At 37.4% G+C, this 20841-nt stretch overlaps 2 protein-coding genes across 2 annotated transcripts in view; both read left to right on the forward strand.

The window, feature by feature from the left end:
- vps13c (vacuolar protein sorting 13 homolog C) overlaps positions 1–10139 on the forward strand; it is a 51407-nt gene extending 41268 nt beyond the window's left edge. Inside the window, exons 72-86 of the mRNA XM_056267355.1 lie at positions 5–74; positions 1865–1976; positions 2174–2287; positions 3174–3307; positions 3417–3498; positions 3605–3718; positions 3935–4010; positions 4104–4267; positions 4374–4419; positions 4628–4751; positions 7178–7292; positions 9089–9180; positions 9273–9396; positions 9531–9614; positions 9928–10139. Of these exons, the coding sequence (XP_056123330.1) occupies positions 5–74; positions 1865–1976; positions 2174–2287; positions 3174–3307; positions 3417–3498; positions 3605–3718; positions 3935–4010; positions 4104–4267; positions 4374–4419; positions 4628–4751; positions 7178–7292; positions 9089–9180; positions 9273–9396; positions 9531–9614; positions 9928–10026 (1550 nt within the window). The 3' untranslated portion in view covers positions 10027–10139. The remainder of the gene's footprint in view (positions 1–4; positions 75–1864; positions 1977–2173; positions 2288–3173; positions 3308–3416; positions 3499–3604; positions 3719–3934; positions 4011–4103; positions 4268–4373; positions 4420–4627; positions 4752–7177; positions 7293–9088; positions 9181–9272; positions 9397–9530; positions 9615–9927) is intronic.
- A 2205-nt stretch (positions 10140–12344) lies between these two features.
- The window catches only part of rorab (RAR-related orphan receptor A, paralog b), a 63684-nt gene continuing 55187 nt past the window's right edge, over positions 12345–20841 (forward strand). The window contains exon 1 of the mRNA XM_056267367.1: positions 12345–12804. Within this exon, the coding sequence (XP_056123342.1) occupies positions 12645–12804 (160 nt within the window). The 5' untranslated portion in view covers positions 12345–12644. The remainder of the gene's footprint in view (positions 12805–20841) is intronic.

Consider the following 20841-nt stretch of genomic DNA (forward strand, 5'->3'; position numbering starts at 1 on the left):
TTAGAGCCGAAGCCATTTATTGACGTGAGCGTCATCACAAGGTTTAATGAGCACAGCCAAGTCATGCAGTTTAAGTAAGTGATGGCACACTGATTTACGTTTCCTTATTGTGTACTAATTCAAATAAATTAACCACATTGCTTTCTTCTCTCTTGTGTGAAATTAGGGCTGGGCGATAAAATCCTAACGATAATTTTCGCTGTATATTTTTCTCGATATAACGATAAAAAGAGATAAATGTTTAATATAAAATGTATACGCCAAAAGCGTAACAAAAACATTTGAAACGCGCCACACTGGCCATTTATCTGCTCTGCTCAATCGGTCTCGATCACGCGACAACTAAACATCGGTGTGAGATCTAGTGTGAAGCGTTTGAAATCAGTGAAGAACACAAATGTCTCGGTGATTTAAACTACTTTAAAGCCAGATGAAGATGAAACGGCTTGTCAATCTACAAATCGCCATCATTTACCATGGATTTACTTTAGTAACACTAACTGCACTATGGTATTGTGGCGGAAATGTTTGACATTCATATAAAATTGTATTATATTATTAATGTAGACATGTATTAAATGTATTAAAGGAGGAATGGAATATAATTACTTTTTGCGATTAAGCTATAGCGTTTGTTCATTTATACTACATTTATTTAGGCTACTGTTTTTTTTATACATGTGTATACCATAGAAACTATATAGTTACATTTTACCATGGTATTGAGGTGCTATATGTATGGTTTTAACTGTGGTCACAATTAACTGTCTGGTTTCTACAACTTTCACTTAGGAGCAAAAATCTGCCTTAAACTTGAAATAAATAAAGATTTGACATTTATCGTGATTATTATTGATATCGACATTAAATTGATCAAAAGTGACAGTAAAGACTTTTACATTGTTATAAAAAATAAAGTAAATGCTGTTCTTTTGAACTTTGCTCATCATTTGCTTAGCAGCCATATCACCCTGTAGCTCAAGACTGGTTGCCCACTGAAGCTAAGCAGGGCTGAGCCTGGTCAGTACCTGGATGGGAGACCTACTGGGAAAACTAGGTTGCTGCTGCAAGAGGTGTTGGTGAGGCTAGCAGGGGGTGCTCACCCTGTGGTCTGTGGGTCCTAACGCCCCAGTATAGTAATGGGGACACTATATTGTCAAAAAGCACCGTCCTTCGGATGAGACGTTAAACCGAGGTCCTGACTCTCTGAGGTCATTCAAAATGCCATTGGTTTGCCCAGTGGTCTCTGACCGCCTAATCATCCCCATATACTGATTGGCTTCATCACTCTGTCTCCTCTCCACCAATAAGCTGGTGTGTGGTGGGCGTTCTGGCGCAGTATGGTTGCATGGTCACATCATCCAGGTGTATGCTGCACACTGGTGGTGGTTGAGGGGATTCCCCTTTCTATAAAAAGCGCTTTGAGTGCCAAGAAAAGCGATATATAAATGTAACGAATTATTATTATTTTTATCATCATTATCAAAGAATTTTTTTTACGGTTTCCACAATTACTATTTAATATTTTTACTACAATTAATTACTATTTACTATTTACTACAATTAATATTTCACAATATTACTGTTTTACTGTATTTTAAATTAAATACATGCAGCCATGGTGAGCATAAGAGACTTCTTTCAAAAACATTAAAATTTCTTACTGTCCCCAAATTTTTGAATGGAAGTGTATGTTTTTTTTGTTTGTTTGTTTTTTGTCAAATTTAAAGTAAAAAAAATTGACACTACATAATTACCTTAATTCCATGTGTTATTTCATAGTTTTGATGACTTTATTGTTGTTTTTAAGTAGAAAGAATGAGTAGATCCAAACCTTTGACTGGCAGTGTTTGTTTTTCTGTAGGTACTTTATGGCATTAGTACAGGAGATGGCAGTGAAGATTGATCAGGGTTTCTTGGGGGCAATCCTCAACCTGTTTACCCCAGCCATCGACTCCCAGGATAGTAAAGAGAAGGTAACTACTGCATCTTCCAGCAGGTGTTCACATTCTATCACATAATGTTACTAGTGAAATGAATCCACAATGATCGCAGTGGTAAACATTTCCTCCATCATGACATTCTTCTGTGTTTGTTTCACTCATGTGTGGCTTTATGAAAAGTGAATGAAGAGGGGGCTGGAGATGTCAGTATGTGTTTCTCTGTGCTTCAGAATAAGCTGATAGAGAAGGATCTGGAGGCGCTGCAGGCTCAGCTGATGGAGAGCTCCATGACAGACACCTCGGGCCTGAGCTTCTTTGAGCATTTCCACATCTCCCCTATTAAAGTAATGAATCAACACCACAGTCCACTTCAAAACACAGCACATGATCTCTTCAAGGTCACTTGTCAACAACATTTTAAATAAGACCACCTCTCTAGTTTTAGTCTTCCACATGCTACAGCATGATTGGACAGTGACACACTACTGGTCAATAGTTTGGGGTCGATACAGTTTTTAATGTTTTTGAAAGAAGACTCTTATGCTCACCAAGGTTGCATTTATTTATCAAATATACAGTAAAACAGTAATATTTTGAAATATTATTACTGTTATTTTAATGTATTTTAAAATGTAATTTATTCCTGTGATGGCAAAGCTGAATTTTCAACATCATTACTCCAGTCTCCAGTGTCACATGATCCTTCAGAAATCATTATAATATGCCGACTTAGTGCTCTAGAAACATTTCGTATTATTATCAATGTTGAAAATAGTTGTTCTTCATAATATTTTTTGGAAATTGAGATACATTTTTTTCAGGATTCCTTGATAATTAGAAAGTTCAAAAGAACATAGACATCTTAAATATCTTAACCTTCACTTTTAATGCATTCTTTCTGAATTTAAAAGGAATTTACTGACCCCAATCTTTTGAACAGTAGTGGAGTTTCATATAAATTCTATTGAGCAAAACGAGATCTACCAGCGTCAACCTTTCCCCCCCATTGTTTACCCAAGTTAATGACGTGCTTGTCTGTACTTTCATATGAAAGACTAAACTGAATCAACTGAATCTTACTTGTCTACCAGCATATGAATGATTTAAATAATGAGAAATGATTGATAAATTTCCTTGATGAGCAGCTGCATCAAACAAGTCATGTAATTGTGTATGTTTAACGTGTGTGTGTGTGTGTGTGTGTGTGTGTGTGTGTGTGTGTGTGTGTAGCTGCATCTGAGTCTGTCTCTGGGCTCCAGTGGAGATGATTCTGAGAAGGGTGATATGGTGGCCATCCAGTCCGTCAACCTCCTGCTCAAAAGCATTGGTGCCACACTCACTGATGTAGATGATCTGATTTTCAAGTAAGGCTTTCAGATGTGCATGCACTCTAATACTGACTCATATGCCTCTTTGAAAATACGATTCACTTAGGCATTGATTGACGTCTTTTTGTCTCGCTCTTTTTTTCAGACTGGCTTACTTTGAGGTGAAATATCAGTTCTACCGGCGAGAGAAACTGATGTGGGCGGTGATCAGACACTACACTGAACAAGTGGGTGATCTAAATACACTCATACAATGTCAGAGGTTGTTACATGAGCATACACTCTCTAACACACTTCATCATTGTATCTGAAAGTCTTTTTCTCTCCTCACAGTTCTTGACGCAGATGTACGTGTTGGTTTTGGGTCTGGATGTTCTTGGAAATCCATTTGGCTTGATCCGAGGCTTATCAGAAGGAGTGGAGGCTTTCTTCTATGAGCCCATCCAGGTCTGACAAATGCTGTTAATTTATATGTTCATTTAGGCCTCATCATTAAATTCAGTACAAATGTGAGTGTGTTCTCTTTTAAATGCCAGATATAAGTACAGATTTGAGGTATATTTATTTCAATCAACATTGCAGTGTCAGGTTTACAAGGTTGTCAAGTTATGATTTGTGTGCTCTGAGATTGGTTTAATTTGTGCTATTTGTTTGTGTGTGTAGGGGGCTGTTCAAGGACCTGAGGAATTTGCAGAAGGTTTTGTTATCGGTGTTCGAAGTTTGCTGGGCCACACAGTGGGTAAGGCACCTTAATTTTCTCTCTAAAGCCTATATATACTCACTGAGGATCCTTACTGCACATTCTTGTTTTGTTTCTACATTATCTTACTAGGGGGCGCAGCTGGCATGGTGTCCCGTATAACAGGCTCTGTAGGTAAAGGCTTGGCTGCCATCACTATGGACAAAGAGTATCAGCAGAAACGGAGAGAGGAAATGAACAGACCCACTAAGGACTTTGGAGAAAGTCTGGCTAAAGGAGGAAAGGGTTTCCTTAAGGTAGTGAAGTTCCTGACATCCAAGCATTACCCTTTCTATTTTTCCATTATATAACAAAGTTCCATTGTGTATAGCATGAATTGACTTTTGGCATGTTCTCCTTCAGGGAGTGGTTGGTGGAGTAACAGGAATTGTGACAAAACCGGTGGAAGGTATGGCAGTTTACTGCTGATGCATCACTTAAATTGATTCAATCTGTTTTTGTATTCAGTTTTGGCAAAAATATAAAAAAAACTAAAACAAATAGGTAAACAGTAACAATTTTTGGCCATTGAAAATACACAAGTACATACAGAATAATGGCAAGAACCTTGGACAAGAATGTATAATATGTCATTTAATAATCTGCCATGGGTTTAGGTGCAAAGAAAGAGGGGGCTGCAGGCTTCTTCAAGGGCATTGGGAAAGGCCTGGTTGGAGTGGTGGCCAGACCTACAGGGGGCATCATAGACATGGCAAGCAGTACTTTTCAGGGCATTCAGAGGTGAGACACACATGCACATGAATATTACATCTATATGCACACATCCAAACAAAAGTTTGTTCAAAAGTTTGGGGTTAGTAAGATTTTTTTTTTTTTAAGAAATTAACTTTTATTCAGCAAGGATGCATTAAATTGATCTAAAGTCACAGTAAAGATATTTATAATGTCACAAAAGATTTCTATTTCAAATGAATGCTGTTTTCTTTCGAATTTCTATTCAATCAGATCATTTTTATTAAAACAAAAAGAAAATCTTACGGACCCCAAACAAATAAAATAGTTCCTATTTTCAAATGAAGATGTTTATTAAGCAATATTTTGAACCCAAAAACTGATATGTAGTCATAATAGGACCACAAGCGGTTTGAAGGGGACCCACATTTACTCATTGCAGAGTGGAAGTCATGAGGCCACTTCCCCCCATCCTAAGTATAGCTTGGAAATCTTGTCTACTTCCTGCTATAGGACAGAGAGAATGTTTTAATGTATCATATTATGTAAGCGCAGATGTCATTGCACTCTAAATTAAAAAATATTTATATTATCTAAGCAATCTTTTGGAAGGGAGGAAGATATTGATGATGATATCCATTCTGAAAGGACAAGAAAGATGTTTAATTAAAACTTTCCTCTGGCAATTTTTTAATATACCGTAGACTATCAATTAAGATGTATCTACTGTAATTGTGTCAGTGTCTTAATTTGTGTCTCTTTTGTATTTTGTTGTCTTGTTGTTTTTGTTTTCTTTTTTTTCCCCCTGAGTGTCAACTAATTTTGTGACTTTCTTTTTTTTTTTTTTTGAGTGTCAACTAATTTTGTGACTCTTTCTTTCATGTTTTTCATAAGTTAATTCCTGGATGTGTTTGTTCTTTTTAGTTCAGTGAGTATTTGGACACTCATGAGTGTATGTGTACAGATGTGCATATGAAGGTCTGGATGACTGAAGCGTGAATGTATGTGTATTTATGCCCATGTTACCTAGAGAGATGACAGTGAATGATCCCTCTGCATTCACTCAGTTGGGTTTGCTTGTTTCCTGAGTCCAAACAAATTTGGCAGCATGAATGAATTTTTTATATTACAGGGTGTGAATTGTTGAAAGGTAAGTATTGCATCTTGGGAAGCAAAGGATGTGAGCTGTAGCGCAGAGCATTCTGCCGTAATCTACAGTTCAAGAATCCTCTTATAACTGGATTCATCAACATGTGCCTATTTTCCCATCATTGTAACATTTGCTTCTGATCTCCACACCCCTTTGACTGGTGCATTTTGGGGCCGGTGGAAAGTCTGATGAGCAGAACAGCACAGACAGGAGCAGAGATGGTATATAGAGGAGCGAAAGTACAGATAAACACGTATACTCACTATATTTAAGGAAAGTGGTCCTTTAAATGAAAAAAATGGGCAGCGTTTTTATATATAGTGTCTCAATAATCAAACAGTTAAAGGGGTAGTTCACCCAGAAATTAAGATTCTGTCATCATTTACTCACCCTCATGTCGTTCCAAATCTGTATGACTTACTTTCTCCTGCGGAACACAAAAGAAGATATTTTGAATGTTCTTTTAGTGCTTTTTGTCATCACAATGAAAGTCCAGTGCTGTTTTGGACCCCATTGACTTTCATTATATGGACAAACTTTTTTTGTATTCTATGGAAGATAAAAGTAATGCAAGTTTGGAACGACATGAGGGTGAGTAAATGAGTTCCATTTTTGGGGTGAAATTTGGATGATGTCGCTCTCACTCTCCGACTGCTCTGCTTGTCAGACCAAGTCCACTGCACGAGCTCACTGCACTGCTGATGCACTGGACTCTATGGTGTAACCACGCGCAATAGCAAAAGAAGCATTATGATTTCAAAGGCAGTCGATGACCAGGCTAACCAATCACATTTTTGACCCATTCCATTAATTCTGCCCTAAAAAGATGAGTTGGCAAATCTGTTGTGTTTTACGGTGTTCCCACCCCTGGCTTTTTCATGCCAAACCTTTCCCGACAAGCTGGAACAGCGATGCCCCCCACCCCTCCAGTGATTCTCTTATACGCTTATACGTTCAATCATCCATCCATTCGTTATGCTCTCCATAACGTAATCCGAACTGATCAACGCTAACTGTATGAACTAATCATGTTGCTTTTCCATGCTCGCACTGTAGAAGTAACCAAAGGTGAGAAAGGGCTTAAGGAATCAGACACTGCACGCAATAGCACAAAGAAACTTTGTAGGTTGACGCTTTTTAAATGACTCTTGAGATGCATTGCGGCTGTTCGGGCATGCTCAGATGAACTTTAATTGAGTAGATTCTGGTCACTAAGAATGACTCACCCGTTGCCCGCATTTTTACCTGGATATAAAACCGCTAGATCACAGGATGTTGTCTTTGTCAGAGTTATCTAAGATGCTGTTTCTGACTTGATTTGCAGGGTAGCAGAATCAACTGAGGAGGTGACCAAATTAAGGCCAGTGCGTCTCGTACAAGAGGATGGCATCATACGGCCCTACGACCACCATGAGTCGGGGGGCTATGACCTCTTTCAGGTGAGGTCACCTGTCAACCCTAGTGACCAAGCTACTAAACCCCGATGAGAAGGATTTTATTCAGCATGACCCTCTGTTTTAATTTAACAACTACTAACAGCCAAATTGTTTTGAAGGATTGGAGTCAGTTTGACAGATTAAGGCAACACACTACAGGCTAAACCAATGTTTTTTTTTTTTTTTTTTTCATGCACTGGTCAATTTTGAGGATTTGGGGCTATCTTTCTGTGGGGAGAAAAATCCACATTTAAGTGTTTATTTTATCTATTTGTGTCTATGGATTTTGATTCCAGTACATACCTGTACAAATCTAAAGGCTGTTTTCTCAAAAAATATTTCTCATTCATCAAGTTTTTTACACATTTTATTCTTAAAAACATGATAGTTTTTGTCTTCTGATGGTTGACAGTATTTTTTATTTATATATTGATAAAAAGAGATATCCAAAATCCACTCTATAAAAACATTTAACTCTAATGTGTCAACAAAATTATTTTGAAACTGGTTTTATTCAATGTTCAGATTTTTTTTTTTTTTACCCCAGATGTATTTTTTATGATGTTTAACTGTGGTGTTTTGCCTCAAACTCAAACAAATTCCAAATCCCCTTGTACAAATTCTAATTGTATTCTTAATTGAAAAAAGTTGAACTGACTCCATCCCTGCTGTGAAGAAATGAATTCTTGTTTTAACATTTCGTATTTTCTCTCTTTTCTGTCCTTTCCCAAATGCAGCCTGAGGAAATGTAAAATGGGAGTGGGAGATGGGATTATTATCTTAAATATCCATGTTATTAAAAACTTTTAAGATATTGTTGCACTTAAATGAACCAAACTGGATATTCAGTGCTACATCCAGTCTAGCCTGGTCCACCTACAATGGAATGTCTCATTATTGAGTTTAGGAAATTACATAATATCCTAAGTCTGCATCTGAAGTTGTCTGTCTTGTGCACCTTTACAGCTTTGCTACTTTTCTTATCTAGAATTTTTTTTTTTTTTTGTCTCTATTCATTTTGCCAAAAATAATTTCAGCATTATACCTCAAACATTTTTATTATATTCGTTTTATATCACTATATCCTTTATTTAAATTTAATTTCCTAAATTTAAGAAAACAAGGTAGTTTTAAGACTTCAAAACCACATGATGGCAAACAATAATAGATTTTCCGTATTAATATTTAAATAATTATTGGATTTGTTTTGAATAGGATATGGAGCTGGCAAAGTTTGTCTATTTTTCTAAACTTCATTTTAATTTCTTTAAACTTATGTCTGTAAATGCATTTCCATGCATCTGAACTCTGATAACATAAAATTACAGTCTATATAAAATATATTTATTGACATAATGTTTATTCTTAATCATTGTGAATACATCAAATGTGCATATTAATATATGCAACCTCATTTATATGCAATAAATAAATAGGCATTTTACAGTGCATGTTGGAATTAATGTCTGATGTATTTTCCTATATACTTTATAGTATATTTATCTTATATACATAACACATGGTTCATAATTGTCATGTAATCATTTGTTTTAATGTGGCTTTACTGTTGTAATGGTGTTAACTGAAGAGCTTGCTTGACTCCTGTGATTAACCTGGAATAAATCAATACTCCTCTTTGACATGAAACTATGATCATTTTATGCATTTCAGATGATTTATGATTTGTTCATTTGAAAATGATTCCGATTGTTATTGCAGAAAGAGTAAACGTGCAGAGCCATAAAGCAGTGTGTGCCATACTTTGTGTATAGTGCTGCATGAGTGTGTATGTTTTTCAGAGGTCTGAAATTAAACAGTTGGATGGAGAGATCTTCAGAGAACACTATGAGTACCCAGGGCACAGAAAAACAAACATCATTATCACCAACAGGTATTCCAACAACAGGAAAATGATGAAACAGTGACATTTTCCTCATTTTCTCTTTTCCATGTGCTGTGTGTGTTGGTTTCTTTTTCATTCAGGAGAGTGATGTGTGTGAAGGAGATCGATGTGATTGGACATTTCAATAAAGAATGGGAATGTCAGTTTGAGAATTTCCAAAGGCCTCCAAGTGCAGAGGGAGGAGATTTGAAGATATATTACCGGGTACATAAATGCTACTTTTAGTATTAGCAGATACAGAATTACATTGATTGTAGATTGACAATTGTACAGGCTTTCTAACTGATATATGGTGAATAAATGATCATTGCTTGACAACAATCTTGATGTTGGTGCAGGAACAGAACAAAATGAACCTCATTAGGAAGGATGGACAGGCGCTAGTGAAAGTGATACACATGAAACATGCTGACATGGCTGAGGTAAACATCACAGGCGCATGTTTTGTTTCGAAATTAAAACTCGAAAGTTTTTAATGAATGTAATTCAATTAAAGCGAAAATGACAAGTAAAATTTCAATGCCCAGTGTAGAATATGGCACTGGGCATTTTATATTTAGTGTGCTATTTCATAGATTTTAAGCAGTCATCAAGGTAGTTACACAGGTTGCACTAGTTGTATCCCTTTCAGGCTCATATTTGCTTTAAATGTACATAGCTATCAAAATGACTGCATTTCATTTTCTGACAAGAACAAACTGGCCTGTTTGACCTCTTTTGCTTCACACTCCACAGAGACTACGAGAAGGAATCGACAATGCCCAGTTTTCACGCAAGCAATATCAGATGGCAAGACAGAAATCTCAGCGCTTCATCAATATGGGCAAAATTTAAATCAGTCGAACTACGTAAACGTGTGGTCACATCTCCTAAGATTATTATCCTGCCTTGCATTCAAAGCATCAGTTACTGATTTGGTTGTTTGGCAAATATATTCGTTAAACTCACTGAAGTTTTAAATGTATCTGCACTAGACTTTCTAAATCTAAGCACTTTGACTTTTGTTATCTTGTTTTGTTTGGTGTCTTGAAAACAAATATGTTAAAAGAGATAATTTTGTTAAAAAAAACCCACTGCGATATACAACTGTAATGTGCAATGTGAAGCTTGTCCAGTTTAGCTCACTTACCTTAATCACAAATCCTGTCAAAAAAGAAGACAAAAAGCTGACACATATATATATATATATATATATATATATATAGTACTCTCCTTTTCTTTTCTAGATCATCCTTCCACAGGTGTTGCTTAAATTTACTCAACAATGATGCCTAAAATTGCTCTCCACTTAAAAATTATAACATTCAAATGTTTTGTTTAGTTTTCTTTTGTATTGGTTTACAGAACACATATGCCTCTTTTGTCCCTTGCACTGCACTTGAAGATATGGTTTACTATGACTGTAGAGAAAGTGTCATTGTTGTTCCTCAATTAGTTAAAATGGTAGACCACACCTGGAATTTGAGGTGGAGACTAAGATATAAGCTTAGCTCTACCTCTCATGGTTACATGTTTGTTTTGTAAGTAACCATGACATGATTAAAGGGTGTGTGTCTATATGGCAAGGAAAGATTGCACTGTACTGTATTCCACAGTTTTCCCACAATGATGTAGGCTACAGTGAATGTAGTGTCAAAGCACCTGGCAATGGATCCTCTCCAAGTTGCTAAGTAACTCGGCTTCCTGGATGTGGGTGCAAGTGACCCCTATTGGCCTGGTGTGGGCAGGAAAGGAGAGGTTGGTTATCCCATGCCCTCTGCGGTGGGTCTTTCCATGTCCTCCTATTTCCTATGCATCAGTAGACCAGACATACGCCCACAGGTCAATGCCACAGTGTTACAGTTACAGCTGTAACAGCTAAAGACACCAAACACATGATAAATAATCTAAACTAATCCAATGCAAACACTAGGAATGTCAGGCTTTACATAGGAATTTACTGATCTCATCCGCTTCTCTAGATAAAAGCAATTTTTTTAGAGGCATACTGTGTTTTGTAACTGATCATGTCAACACAGCACAATAAAACTAGTGTATGATCTAGGACCAGTCTTAGACTGAACTCTATTGTGAACACTATGATCATGCCACTGTAAACTATAGTATTGCACCTGGATACAACTTTAGTGCATTTAGAGAATCGCATAGTTAAATAATGGAAAAAAATTGTGGAAAAAGAGTGGATTTTCTTTTTGTACTAAGCTTTAAAGTCTCAGTTAAAGGGCATTTATAGAATAGAGTTCTTATGCAAGAGCCAAGACTGGACCAATATTGAGATTTTTTTGGCTTAACGTTTTTTAAACTAATGGTCTATTGTGCATTACATAATGTACATACTTTTGATGATTAAAGTTATTATTGTAATCTAGCAAATTAGCTGTTAATGCTGATGAAAATAAATTGGGTCTAAAGGTTGCAATTCTCAATAGTAAAAACACACTTTTAGAAACTCGAAAAGACTGTCAGGAGCAGGATACTAATAAAAGTTTTGGGCTTGAAATAAATCTGTTGTTTGTTTGTCTTATATATTGTGTTTCTAGATAGCCTATATAGTCCTACACAACATGACGACAACGTGAAGTTCACGCACTGCGCCTCGACTGGAACTGCGTTCAGCGGAAGTACGTCAGCAGCATGCTCGCTCATCACATGTCAAGCATGCTGTCTGTTGTGTGTTTGTGAGAGGAAATTAAAGATAGGCCTACAAGTCTAGGCGAGACAACCTTTGATTTACTGAGTTATTAACCTGCATTTTTGGACAAACGACTTCAAATTTTGACAACGCAGAGGAATTGTTAAATTGTCACAAAGAAAATAAATCGCCCAAATTGAGCGCAAATATTGACGACGTGCATTTCCCATTCAATTGTCGATGTGAGCAGATCTATCAAAGATTAACTTGTTAACTTGTCTTATTAGTGAACGAAATCGTTCTGTTGAGTCGGATCTTGAACCGTTTGAACTATATTCGTTTCGAAATGAGTTTAATTCAATTGTACATAGGTAAAGTACCGGGACATATAGTTTATTTATTTATTTATTTTAACGAGCATTAGCATTTTTACTTATTCAAAATTAATTGTATTGTTGTTAATTAAATGCAAATTATTTGTTCTAAATCAGCCTATTTTCATTTTTGTAAGCTGAGTCGTGGCTGCAAACTGAATTTGGTCGCAAGAAATGGCAATAAACTGCTATGTTAATAAAACTTGAACAAATGTGCCACATATGGCTTTACTGGAATGTTTTAGAGAGCATGTCAATAGTGTGTTTGGCGTGACCATGTCTCGCGCTCAACAGCGCTGTCTGTGGACAGTAGAGCCACACCCGCTCCCATGAACACTAACAGATCTGTCACACGCTCAAGTGCAATCCGAACCAAAAGACGATGTAAAACGAATCCGAATTGTTCTACAAAGCGATCCTATTGTAAAAGTAACTGAAAGCCGCAGATGAAGATGGAGTCTCCGCCAGAGTCCGTCACGGTGCCGCGCAAGAGCGCTTCTGAAGCGGGCGCTTCGGTGGAGGACAGCCCGGTGAAACTGGACAGCAAGGCTGAAACCGACAAACCAGCTCCAGTTCGGCGGCAGAGTTGCTCAAGTACCAACAAGGGTAAGCTTGGAGAACAGAACCAAAGCCTGCTTGTGGATTATTTTCAATTTTATTCAAGTTCACGGAGATCAAATTTTGAGTTTAATCTTAAACCCCAGTCCTTGATATGTGACCTGTTTCACATTAGCTCTGAATTTACAATGGATTAAACAGATTAAATGTGTTATTTTTCATATATGGAGGCCTTGGTTGTCTAGCTAGCTCATGCACGCTTAGTGCAAATTAACTATGTGATAATACACACATTTTGTAAGCGAGCCCAAACATTACTGGCCACTGGCTAACCTGTCATTTCTGATCTATTACCCACATGCTGTTTACTAGTTAATCAAACTGTTGTCATTTTTCACCAGTGTCTCTTCTTTATCTACTCCTGCTCTCATTGTGTATGTAGTCGATAGACAGCAGTGTGGCCAATGTACGTGTCATATGTTTCAGTTGGCTAATAATACACATTGACAATGACAATGCAACGTCTATTCCACTAAATGTTTTAGGTCACTAGCACAGACGAGAGAATATTTGCATAGCGAACCGAAGTGGTGATTTCTAGTGTGTAAATGAGCATAAAGCCGTTTTTTTTTTTTTTTTTACATGGGACTGCCACACCCCTTTTGTATGTTTCTGATTTGGGGATACAAGTCAAAGAAAGGTTGGTTAATGTGTCATTCGGTACGGTAGACTATCATAGTTGACAGTTTAGTTGGAGCAGATTTCAGGCCGATCTTGGCTTTGGCAGTCGTGGCTGTGCTTTAAAACCTAGTGTAGCTTCCTACCTTTGCAGCATTTTTGAGCACAATATGCTACTATGTAACCTTCAAATGCAGTCTAAATAGGCAGCTTATTCGGTATTGAGACGCCGCCCGTGTGTCTGGAAGGCGTTGCGCTGTGTTTGCGTGTGTGGAGCGCTGTTATGTAACAGGTTAAGTCACACACAGAAGGAGAGGATATGAAGCGATATTTTCACGTTTTTACTGCTCTTGTAAACAAATGGGGTTTCATGCCTGACTACTGCGGTTTTTAAATGTGTAGCTCGCTGTAGTATAGTAGGCTATTATTTTTCCTGTGTGTTGACACGATTGCCTCGTTTTCTCTTCGCGGATACACTGTCGCGCTGTCCGGTTACGTAACTGAAGAACGGAGGCAGGTACGCTTATGGATCCGGCCGCTCGAGGAGTTTCAGTTGGACTGAGAAAAAAGGGTCTGACATTCCTAACCCCCTAACCTATATTTTTGCCCAGTATTATTGAAGAATAATTTACCGGTGCGTGCGTGGAGAACAAACATCGTTTTACACTGGGTGAGGTTTAAATAGCAGATAGAAATGATTTAGGATACAAAATTATAAAATAAAAATCCACATTAAATCCCTGGATGGTCAACATAATTAATCATCCACTGTAATCCCTCTGGCCCTCTGTTCATAGTCAATTCATGAAAATTGTTCACTGGCATTGATCCATGTGAATTAAATGTTTCAAATATTATGAAAGTAGAGCAAAACAGTTAGCATGAAATGAAAATTCACCCTATATATTTTGTAAATGCATCTTGGTCTTATTGTGAATGGTTCATCGATCCATACGTTTAATTTTTAAGATTTTTTTAGCTCAATTTTTAATCAAAATGCCATAAATTACAGTGAAACAACAGACTTCTCTCTGGTGACATACTGGACTTCTCCAATCATTTAAAGTCTGCTTAAACCCCACCCCTTTCTTACGATTAAAGGGTTAGTTCACCCAAAAATGAAAATTATGTCATTAATGACTCACCCTCATGTCGTTCCAAGCCCGTAAGACCTCCGTTCATCTTCCGAACACAGTTTAAGATATTTTAGATTTAGTCAGAGAGTTTTCTGTCCCTCCATTGAAAATGTATGTACGGTATACTGTCCTTGTCCAGAAAGGTTAGAAAAACATCATCAAAGTAGTCCATGTGACATCAGTGGGTTAGTTAGAATGTTTGGTCCAAAAATAACAAAAACTACGACTTTATTCAGCATTGTATTGTTATCGGGTTCTGTTGTCAAGCCGCGTTCACGAGTCTGCAGTGACGCTGCTGACGTGTTATCTGATGTGTCCGTGTATTCGGGTTCAAATAAATATGGCTGGGCAAAAAAATGCAAGTCTTCCTCTGTGTCGAAATCCTTAGACATGTTTGCGAAGATTGTTTTGTTTACAGCGTGCGTCTCCCTCAGACTGTAAACGAAGCTCGGGCGCACTGATAACACGTCATCAGCGTCACTGAACGCGGCTCGACAACAGAACCGGATAACAATACAATGCTGAATAAAGTCGTAGTTTTTGTTATTTTTGGACCAAAATGTATTTTCGATGCTTCAAAACATTCTAACTAACCCACTGATGTCACATGGCCTACTTTGATGATGTTTTTCTAACCTATCTGGACAAGGACAGTATATCGTACATACACTTTCAATGGAGGGACAGAAAACTCTCGGACTAAATCTAAAATATCTTAAACTGTGTTCCGAAGATGAACGGAGGTCTTACGGGCTTGGAACGACATGAGGGTGAGTCATTAATGACATAATTTTCATTTTTGGGTGAACTAACCCTTTAACTACAAGCTAGCATTCAGATGCTTCATCCATTCAACAACTGATGGATAAAAACAAGTCCCCTCCCTACATTTTTACTTCTCCATAATTTTCACTCTGATATAGGGTACAACGGGGCTAAAGGCACACCTTAAGAAAAATGGCCGCACCTAAAGGCACACCTTTTCACTACTCCCATATTGTATGATTGCAGAAAAAATATATATGTTTGTATTGAACATTGATTGAGCAACTGATTTTGTGTGAAAATAAATCATAAATCAAAAAAATCAAATAAATTAAAATGTATGAGGTGGCAGGGTGAGCCTTTTACCCTACACACAGGGTGAAAGGCTCACCAGCATGGGGCAAAAGGCACACATTACATTATTGATACAAATACTTTAGCTAAAATATTATGTTTTGCATAAAGTCTAAGTTAATACTTCCTTAATACTCAAAACAATCACTTTAGCAAAGTTTGTACAATTTTGTTTTTGATAAATAATTTTTTTTTTTCAATAGGCCTATACTGTCATTAAAATATGTTAATATAGAAATAAAATTATTTTGAAAAGTAAAGATTCTGAAAGCATCGAAGGAGATCCCTCAATAATTTAATATAGGTTTACCGTAGTAAAAATAAATTATATTTTATTATATGATATGATTAATATCATATTTTTAAATATGATTGCTTCATTATAAATATGGTGATTATCTCTAAGGTGGACATCCAATTTAATAGGCAATATGATATTTACCATCTGAATCTATCCATGTCATGCCAACAAATGCAAAAGTCAGCCAGTTATTTATTATCATGTTAATTATTGTGATTTTCGCCCCAACAGCAAGGACGCCTTTTACCCCAAATACCATATTTTTAGATTCTTCCGTTATTGAAAAACTTTTGCTTTATTTGCCTTGAACAAAACAGAACTTGCGCTGCTGCCTGCGATCGTGTCAATGATCAGCCAAATTTCCGTATGCATCTTGAGAAGCCAATTTTTTGTCATCTAGTGGTTCAGAGGAAAATAAAATCAAAGGCGCCTTTTACCCGGTGCGCCTTTAGCCATGTTGTTTCAAACCTGTATGACTTATTTTTTTTCTCAGAATTCTTCAAAATATCTACATTTTGTATTTGTCATTTTTGGGTGAACTATCCCTTTAAGGGGTTTTCTTCAGCCCCAGCAGCTGAGACTTTTCCACTCAGCAGTCACTCTAAAAGCTCCATGTTTTACACAGCACAGGGACTACCTACCCGAGATGATGTTACATAACCTCTTGTGCTTCCTCAAATTCTTCACCCCAGTGGAGTTGGTGGGCCTCAGGGTGGACAAGTGGCTACACACTAGCACTCAGCCAAAAATGTGCAAGGCCATTGCTGAGCATCTTCGGTCTACTTGAGGCTGTTGTGTAGTGAGGCGCAAGGTTGTGCTCAAATGCAACAAATAAACGAGGAGGGAAGCTGTATTACATGTCCAAGCAATGGACTTCAGTTGAAGGAGAATGATGCGTTGGCTAGGAATGATAACAGTGTCTACTTGAATAGAAGCGGTCATTCTGTGTAATGTGTTAAGGTGTGTTCACACCAGCCATGTTGGAATTACCAAAATTTGTGATTCCGACTTGGTCAAGTATTTCAGTCCTCATAAAAGTCATAATTACAACCTGTATATTCTAGGGGTGTAACGATATATTGTGTCACAATACAAAAATGCTGAGATTTGGTGTCAGTACTACATTAAACTACTATAATGTTGAATATAATGTATAATAATGCAATGTGAGAATATTTGTGGGTCCTGATAATGCCAAATGTCTTATATAACCAGTAAAAAGTGCCCTACATTATTTTAAATATATCGAGTCAGTGACAGAGTGCAAGCATATTCATCTAAAATAATTCTGTATTTTCAGCTTCAGATTCATGCATATTTTTATTCTGGTGTCACCATTGTCCTGTGCATTGGGTTACCAGCACCAAGTCCAAGCCTATTCATTTCCACCCCCAATGCAAAACCAAGTTTAGCATTTTAATCAACAGTGCATTTTTTGTTAACCTTTTACCATATGTCTTGGAGTATCGCCATAATATTGTATCGTGAGTTCAGTATCGTGATATGCATCGAATCGCAACATGAGGGTATCGTTACACCCTAGTATATTCTGAATTTTTGGAGAGCCCTGACTTGTACCACCTGACCTCTGCAATGTCATGCGGAAACACTCGAAATGGCAGCGGCTTCAGCAGTAAAATGTAGTGAAACAGTTATTTCATAATATTTCTAATAATTCCTATAATTGAATATTGGTAATGTATTAATAATACAAGAACACATACAGTTTAATGTAGCTGGCACAGAGCTGAATAATTTTCTAATGCCCTCAACGCCCTAAATAAACTATTTTTATTCATAATGTTTATTAATAAGGTATTTGCATAACAACTGTTAATTGTTGTATTATAGTTTTATCTATTAATTACACATATTAATTTTGACTTTCATAGTGTTGCCACAGAACATGAACAGCTCCAAGTAGGACGTCCCGGGTTTGTCAGTAATTACGGTAATTATAGAATTTTGTGAACGCAGCCTTAGTTCTACTGCCCTGTAAATATATTGTAATTTATTCCAGTAAATATTGTGTAAAATAAGCATTATTTTCAACAGTTTTTTGCACATATGTATATATTGGCTACCACTTTAGGTATTGATTAGGCCTTTGCTATTAAAAGGCTTGTATTGTTAACATGAATATAGGAGTGAATGAGGAAAATACTGTCTTAGGATGTGTGGGTTTCCAGTGGAATGAAATGAATATAGGCATGTTGCCTTCAACACAAGTGGGGGAATAAGGGAAGTTATGCAACTGGTGTTTTAGAATTGGCTTTGACAAAGTCTTGTCTGGAATTGTGGAGAAACACAGAAAAATGAACATACTCACACAGAGAGAGAAAACACCCTAGCGATAGTGGTGACAGTCGTAATTGGCTACAGGTGCACCCCATCTGATGCTGCCAGGTTAAGTAGGCCTACTCTACACACCATTTAAAGCACTTGCAAAATGGCCATAGCATGACGTTTGGCGAGAGGAGCTTCCAAATGATCTGCTCACTCTGGGCTAATTGGCTTTTGATACCGGGCCTCACTGTAACCTGAGAATTGCTGTGGATTTAGATGGTTCAGAAGTACAGAACATTGAACTGATTGTAAATGGGGTTGTTGAGGAGCTGCTGATATGAAGGCGAGCTCTCGAGTAGATACGAATCATTAACTGCTCTTTTAGGTAGAGGAGAAATGCGTTGTCCATCTGTTGGAATATTTGATTACATGATACACTCTGATGTTTGGAATCTCATTTTACACTCATTTACCAAAGTAAGTAGGTCCAGGAAATTGTCCATTTGTCATGTAACGCTTCCATTTATTTCCATCTAATAACATTTAGCATGTTGGCAATGCCAAATACAAAATGTGACCAAGACACATCAGGTTCCATTCGAAACATTCAGAGTCCCGACTGTGAACATGGGAAATCTCGCAAAATCTCTCGCAGTCAAACGTGACTTTTAGAGTAAACAAACATAGCGTCCGACAGGCAAGAAGAAATAGCGGTAATAGTGTTTGGACTGCTTTTTACGGAAAACGTGCGGGAAAGAAAGAAAAAGGTTTGGATGAAGTCATGGAGACGCCATGAACATGGACTTCACACGTTACAGCGTGAGCGGGAGGTAAGTAAAATTAGTCACAAAATACAGCTTGCTTTCTGATTGGTTGGCTATCGTTTTGTTCCTGATGTCAATCTACAGAGTGCGTGCATGTTTGTCCTCGGGGTTCCCCAAACACAACAGAATTTTATGTTGAATATTTACGATTTGAGGTCGGTTCGGCCCTGACGTTCTTAAGAGCAGATTCAATCACTTAACACACCTCGCACGACAGGAAAATCTGATCCGTAGAACCAACCAACAAGATAATCAGGACTTGTTGGAAGGGGAGAATTGGGCCCAAAATCGGCCCGATTATGCCTTAAGATGACATTCACAGGATTGTTGTTGTTTTTTGGTGCTCTTTTTACCTTCTTGCTCAGTGACATTCCAGAAGAAAAGGGGCAAGCGTTCATGCTGAGTTCATCTGAATACGCTGCACTGTACTCTGTGTACTCCCCGCTGGGTTGTAACTGTGGATTGGGTCCTGTTGCATGCCTCATGTTTCCCCTGCAGCATGTACCAGAGAGCTACTAGATTGTTTACATTTAGAGCCTCTCCACCTCACAGGTTCCCCATGAATCATTGTGGTACATTGTGAATTAGGTTGTTTTGATTAGTAGCTCTTAAAGTTTGCACTCCATAGGAATGGAGTTAATTGGTTAGTGTGGTCGACTAGCTTGAAAGTTGAAAACCATAAAATTAATTGCAATTATTTTTATTCTAAATAAAACACTGCATGCTGTCAAACCAAATCTGTAAAATATCCAAGATGGTTCACTCATATAGAAAAAATTGCAATGTGCAATATCACAGAATAAGTCCTGCCTTATAAATAAAAGAGCCAATCAGCAATTGTTAAAGTCATCGCATCAATGCAACATAGAAATGGTCAGGGTCCTGAGATGCTCTTTTGGCATATGCGCATTATAACTTTAAATTTACAAGTTGAAGGTACATCAGATTTATGTCAGATTGTTTTGCCAATTTATGTCATTTTAATGTGGGTTTGGCAAGCAGTTTTTGAGATTTCGGTATTTCCCCATTCGAGTAAATAGGTGTTGGTCTTGCATGCCCGAATTAGCTGCCCAAAGGTATTGCAAATAGGACTGCAAAGTGAACTGACTTTTCTTAAAAGAAACTAGAAACCAGCCTAACTATAGGATTTCCTCAAGTCTTGTTGGTCAGCCAACCCACAGACTAGTCAAAAATCTGCCATTTTACACGTTGTTTTGCCCATGTATCCCTCAAGACAGACAAGTCTGCTAGTTGTTCAGTCAATTTGACCAGTCAGCTTTGAAAATATGTAGTTTTGCTCATCCCTGCTGTTTTTGAAAGTTCCTTTCTTTACAGGAATGTTTCATTGAGTGACTATTTCATCATCACTGATGATGTTCTCAACATTCTTTTGACAGAAGATTTGAGTTCAGAAGATGAATCATCTAATCTCTCTTTAATTTGATAAATTGTCAGTATACGCACACACACTGACCTTCCAAGAGAAGATGTTTGTGTTGAATCCTATTTTCCATTGCACCGAATTCCAGTCTAAACAGTGTGATAATCTCAGTATCATTTGTCAGAGTGTCATGTCAAGTAGCCTGGACAAAACATCCTCCTTTCTCTTATCCAGCTGGAGCAGGGCTGCATGATATATTGGAATTATTGGAATAAATATTGCAATTTGCAAATGTACATAATCGCGATATGCATATCACAATGACTTACGAGAACTGAAAAGACTGGACACATACGTGTG

Source organism: Rhinichthys klamathensis, unplaced genomic scaffold (assembly GCF_029890125.1).
Source record: "Rhinichthys klamathensis goyatoka isolate OS25496 unplaced genomic scaffold, OSU_Roscu_1.1 h1tg000258l_1, whole genome shotgun sequence".
Taxonomy (NCBI): domain Eukaryota; kingdom Metazoa; phylum Chordata; class Actinopteri; order Cypriniformes; family Leuciscidae; genus Rhinichthys; species Rhinichthys klamathensis.